General features: G+C 46.0%; 1 protein-coding gene across 1 annotated transcript; it reads left to right on the top strand.

Annotated features, from left to right (window-relative positions):
* The first annotated feature begins 959 nt into the window (after positions 1-959).
* Positions 960-5013, top strand: LOC125526413 (disease resistance protein RGA5-like). Its single transcript, XM_048691128.1, has 4 exons — positions 960-1416; positions 1524-2419; positions 2660-4637; positions 4780-5013. The coding sequence occupies exons 2-3, from the start codon at positions 1590-1592 to the stop codon at positions 4629-4631; spliced, it is 2802 nt and encodes a 933-aa protein (XP_048547085.1). The 5' UTR covers positions 960-1416; positions 1524-1589; the 3' UTR covers positions 4632-4637; positions 4780-5013.
* Positions 5014-6220: the final 1207 nt, after the last annotated feature.

The raw sequence follows: 6220 nt of genomic DNA, 5'->3' as shown, positions 1-6220 counted from the left end.
TTATCTTGGATCTTGGCAAGTTTGAGGCATATGTTTCTCTCCTTCGACGACGCATCAGCGACGGCAGCGGCTGGATTCTTTGGCGATGGTGATGTAAATTTATTTCTGTGCTGTCCCTCCGGACTGTTTCAAAGAAAAGCCATGTATCTTGTATTTTTTTTCAAGAAACTTTCAATATATTCATCTTCAATCATGGCAGTACAAAAACAACAGAGGTAATAAAAATTACAACCATGTTCGTGGACCATCTAGCGACGACTACAGGCACTGAAGCGAGCTGAAGGCGCGCCGCCGTCATTGCCCCTCCCTCGCTAGAGTCGGACAAACCTTGTTGTAGTAGACAGTCGGAAAGTTGTCGTGCTAAGGCCCCATAGGACCAACACACCAGATTAGCAACCATCACCGATGAAGAAAGTCGTAGATCAGAAGGATCAAACCTGTAAACACCTAAACGAAGACGAACGGAGACCGGATCCAAATAGATCCACCGAAGACCGGCACCGACCAAATCCCGCAAGATCCGACGGAGACAAACCTCTACACGCCCTCCGACGATGGTAGACGCACCATCGAGACGGGGATAAAACGTGAGAGACATTATTCCTACTAAAGGACATCACCGCCGCCACACAACCCCCAACCAAGACGCTGACTCTAACAAGAACGAGAACGGGGTCCCTCCCGTCGGCGGGGGGCCGAGATCCTCCGCACCTCCATGGCCTAGAGGCCATCGGAGATGGGACGGACCAGCGGCGGCGCCGATGGAAGAAGAAGAGCTTTTGTTGTGGAGGAGGAAAGAGATTACGTATTACATGTATATTGCTACTATTATGAATGAATACGTGGTTCTCTTAAAAAAGGAAGAAAAAAGAAAGAAAGAAAACAAGCTGGTGTTTGAGGGGCAGATTTGATGTCCGTGTGTGTATGACACCGGCCCCCGAACACACAGAGCCTGGTCTTGCCAATAGCTGCACGCGATCCAATCCTCCGTCGCCGCCGGAGATGAAGCCTTTCGTCCGCGGACGCTCTTCCCGCTGGCCTTTCCTCGATGGCGTGGGATCCCGTCCACAGCGACGGCTTAATCATTCAATCATTCGCAAGTTCAGAAAGAGAGCCCCCATCAATCACTGAGCATCTACAGTTCCGCAATTGCTCGGAAACTCCCTCGGCTCTACAGCGATGGGCCAATCCCAAGCCCATGGCAGTCCACTACATCCATCCACAGATCCCACCCCACCCCATTAGCTAGGTTTCCACTCTCCAGTCTCCACTCCATGGCGGCGGCGGCTCTCCTTCCCCTGCAGGCTCGCGGATCTCATTGACGCGCCCGGTCACCCTCGCCAAACCGAGGCTGCGCTGCGCTCGCGGTGCGGCGGCGTTACACGGCAATTCGGCTGGACATTGTCATTCCGGCGGGTATGAGTTCTGTGCTGCTCATGCTCTGCTTCATGTTTTGCTCGATCCGTGCTGCAGGTGTTTGATTCTTGTTCTCGTTCGTGCTATTGATGTTTGAGTGGTGGCAGCCCAAGCTTCTCCGCAAAGACTGAGCGTGGTGAACCCGACAGGGCGGGAGGTGAGGGAGGAGACCTATGGCGCCTGTGGTGACCCCCGCACTGGGCGCGCTGGGTCCTCTGCTTGGGAAGCTCGCCGAGTTGCTCGCCAATGAGTGCGGCCGCCTCAGAAGGGTCCGCCGCGAGATCCGATCGCTCCGGACAGAGTTTACCAGCATGCATGGTGCGCTAATGAAGTACACCAAGCTAGAGAATGAGAATCCTGATGACCAGGTGAAGATATGGGTATCGCTGGTCAGGGAGTTGGCCTATGATACCGAGGATCTTTTTGACAAGTTCATTCGCCACCTCGGCAACGGTGAGAGTCATGATGGTGGCTTCAAGGAGTACTTCCGCAAGACTGCTAGGCGTCTAAAGACGCTTGGAGCTTGGCGTGGGATCGCCAGCCGAATTGACGATCTGAAGCTACGTATCAAGGAAGTGAAAGAGCTCAAGACCAGCTACAAGCTGGATGATGTTGCTTCTAGCACCCCGGTCCATGCAACCGTGGATCCCCGGTTGGCTGCTCTTTTCGCCGAGGAGGCACACCTTGTTGGCATTGATAGTCCAAGGGACGAGCTTGCCAAGTGGATGCTGGAAGAAGAAAACAAGCTTCATCGCAGGGTGTTGTCGATTGTTGGGTTTGGTGGATTGGGAAAGACAACACTGGCGAATGAAGTCTACCGCAAGATTCATGGGCGTTTTGATTGTCATGCTTTTGTGTCGATCTCTCAAAAGCCAGATAGAAAGAAAATCATCAAGGATTTAATCTCACAGGTGTCTTGCAATGCTGAATTCACAAAAGATATGGATACTTGGGATGAACAGAAATCCATCTCAAAGCTAAGAGAACTATTACAAGATAAAAGGTAATATATGGTATTGCTAATTATTTTCTATGAAATATGCGTTATGTGCAAATATCATTATTCTAGTTAATTGTTTCGAGGATGTAATTTTGATGTGCAGAGTATGAACTCCATTGCACCTCTAGTTGTGCTTGCCATTGCATGGTTTATAGGCTGATAGGAATTTTACGATTGTTTTTCTTTTATAGTGCAATTATATCTATATCCTAATTGATTTATACTCATACTCCCCTGTATTAGGTATCTTGTCATCATTGATGATATATGGTCTGCATTAGCATGGAAAGCAATCAACTGTGCTTTTCCAGAGAATGATTCTTCAAGCAGAATTATAACTACAACACGCATATTAGAAGTAGCAAGATCTTGTTATCCAGATCGTGCTGACCGGATCTATGAAATGACACCTCTAAGCGACATCCACTCTGAAAGACAATTTTTTAACAGAATCTTTGGTCCAGATGACCGCTGCCCTGATATGCTTATTGAAGTTTCAAATACTATCTTGAAAAAGTGTGGAAGCCTACCATTGGCTATTATCAGTATAACTGGTTTATTAGCTAACAGACCACGTGTCAAAGAAGAGTGGGAGAAGGTAAAAAGATCAATTGGTTCTGACTTGGACGGAAACCAGAGTCTAGAGGGAATGAAAAACATACTATCCATGAGCTATAATGATCTTCCACCAAACCTCAAGACTGTCTTGTTGCACTTAAGTAATTTCCCTGAGGATTATGTGATTGACAGAGAAAGGTTGGTGAGGCAATGGATTGCGGAAGGCTTTATTTCTGAAGAGCGTGGGAGGAGCTTTCAAGAGGTTGCAGAAAGTTATTTTTACGAGCTTATCAATAAAAGCCTGGTCCAACCAGTGGACATTGGTTATGATGGGATGGTTCGTGCCTGTCGAGTTCATGACATGATGCTTGAACTTATCATTTCAAAATCCATTGAAGAAAATTTCATCACTGTGGTGAATGGCAGTCAGACTGTTTGGGAAAATTCTCAGTGTTCTATTCGACGATTGTCGATTCAGGACATTGACCAGGAGCTTGCATCTGTATTGGCAAAGAAAGAACTAAGCCATGTCCGATCTCTTATAATAACAGCATCAAGATGCATCAAGCACTTGCCCAGTCTTGCTAAGTTTGAAACTTTACGTGTACTAGATTTTGAAGGTTGTCGGGGCCTGACGGAGTATGATATGGATGGTATAGAAAACCTGTTCCAGCTAAAGTACCTAAGCTTTTGCGGAACAAACATATCGGAACTACCATCTGGAATTATGATGCTACATGATCTAGAGATGCTAGATTTAAGGGGTACAGCAATCAAAGACTTGCCGGCGAGAATTGTTCAGCTCACTAAACTACAACATCTACTCCCTGGCAATCATTTATGGAAGATACCAATCGGGATTGGGAATATGACAAACTTAAGGGAGATCTCAGGCTTTGATATTACCACGAGTTCAGTAGGTGCAGTGAAGGAGCTAGGGAGCCTGATCAATTTGAAGGTACTCCATGTATGTTTCACGGAGAAAGGTGAAGAATCTCATGAGTACAAGAGTCATCTAGAGATGTTTCATTCCTCACTATGCAAGCTTGGAAGCCACAAACTCCAGTCCGTGTATATAAATGGTGGTGATTCATCTCCATTCGAGTTATTAGATTCCTGGTCTCCTCTTCCATCTTGCCTCCAAACATTTGTGATGGGCACCACCGAGTACTGTTTATCAAAACTGCCAAAGTGGATTACTCCAGCACTCACCAGTCTTGCATACCTGAACATTAATTTAGGTGTAATAACAGAGGAGGCTCTTGGCATACTTGGAGAGCTGCCTGCACTACTTTCTCTGAAACTTTATACCAACACGGTCCATAAAGACAGGCTTGTTTTGCAAGGCAGAGGATTCCGATGTTTGAAGGAGTTCGTTTATGAACCTTTTGATGAAGGTGCAGGGATCCTTCTGTTTGAGGAAGGGGCACTGCCAAAGCTCGAGGAGTTTATGGTGCAGTTCTTTGTGTCAATGGCAAAGGCATATGGGTTCTACTTAGGTATTGAGCCCCTGCCGTATCTGAAAGATGTACACGTTATTCTTCAGAACCGGGATGCCACGTCTTCTGAAGCTGTGGCTGCAGAAGTTGCCATAAGGAAGGAAGCAAATCTCCATCCCAACCATCCCAGGTTAACTCTCTTGGAGATGGAAGAATGAAAGGAGGTATGGCTACTTTTATTATTACGAAATTTAAATAGTTCATGCTGTCTGCAATCAAGTTAATTGGTTTTCTCCTTGAATGTTATATGTATTTTCGCCATATCTTCAAGAAGCTTCCTGACGGGCTGATATTTTCTCTCTTTAGGGATGGTGCTTGAAGCTATCATTCTCGTTGCCTGAAGCTCAGATAAAAGTGGTCTCTATAGTTGCTATATGATTTATGATATTCATTTTTGCTTGACGTGTGAAATGGAAACAGACTGTTTCAATTTGTTTACTGCTGTTAAGAGTTACTCCCATCTGCATTACATTAAGAAGATCTCCATCTGTGTGGAACTTGATTGTAACTTAAATATTCAGACAAAAATTGGTTCACTCATGAGTCGCTCACGACGTTAAGTCGTTAACTACCTGGTTATATGCAAACGCTTCGTTGATTCAACCAGCATCCAGAGTTCTACATGCTGAAATTCAGTCATGGTTTAGTTAGTTGCAAATGGGAACTTGTAAACTACTCTTGTTGTGTATTAACAGTTGAGGTTTCACTGGGCGCTCTTCACTTCATTATTCAGATTTCATTATGATGCGAAATCCTGCCGCTGTTTATATACTAGGCCCGGTATTACCGGCGTGTTTGAGTATGGAGAACTCCAAAAATGTGTCTCCTATCATTGACCTTGTGCCTATAGGAGGAGGTAAGGTAAATGTACTCGGGCCTAGTTTGACAACACAATAATCAGTATTCCAGTGTCTGGTCAATGAATACTACAGATTCAAAAAAAACACAGTTTCTTTCTCAGTCTGGTCAAGAAAAAATAGGCCAAGACCTCTTTTTTAAATACTGCAAAAACACTACGGTATTTGTGCGAGTATGAATTTTTTTTAAGCCGTGGTGTTTTTTGATGTCAAACACATCAAAGTTTCTAAAACGGTGGTTCCGAAGAGCATCTTCAGCCGTTCGGCCCCTCAAGAACGCTTTTATGTGAAAAATAACGCCTCTTGGGGGCCTACGGGCGATAATTTCGGCGGGGGTGGGGACTGATTCCTAGCCGCGCCCGCATCGGTATGAGTGATTTTTTTTAAAAGCCCAAATTTGACGACATTCAGTAAATTTGGACGAAATATAGGTGATTTCATTGATATTTGGTGAATTTACATATAAAAACATATAAAAAAAGCTACTCCTAGTTCATGCCGAGGAGTTGTAGAAGGCGGTGTAGTCGTCACAGCCGTTGTCGCCATCGCTCGGGGTGTCCTTGCTGCAGCCCTGCCCTGGATCGCCACTGCGGACTCGCTGGCTCGGCGCAGCGACATCGTCGTCGCTGTCGGAGAGCACGATGACGACGCCCTCGTCGAGGAGCCAAGCATGGCAACCATGGAGGCGCTGCAATGGATCTTCTCTGTTGGAGCCAGCTTCGCTGAGGAGATCCAGCTGAGCGGTGAGCCTTGCCCAGGGCCCATGTCCTCCTCGACCATGATGAGTGGGGCAGGTTCAAGCACAAAGACCTGATGAAACTGCATTTGCATCTCAAGGAACTGAAGGAGAGGCTGATAAACCAAAAGTTTCTGTTGGTGTTGGACGATGT

The sequence above is a fragment of the Triticum urartu genome, unplaced genomic scaffold (assembly GCF_003073215.2).
Source record: "Triticum urartu cultivar G1812 unplaced genomic scaffold, Tu2.1 TuUngrouped_contig_1, whole genome shotgun sequence".
NCBI lineage: Eukaryota > Viridiplantae > Streptophyta > Magnoliopsida > Poales > Poaceae > Triticum > Triticum urartu.
The sequence above is the reverse complement of the archived record's forward strand: the minus strand, read 5'-3'. Positions and strand labels throughout refer to the sequence as shown.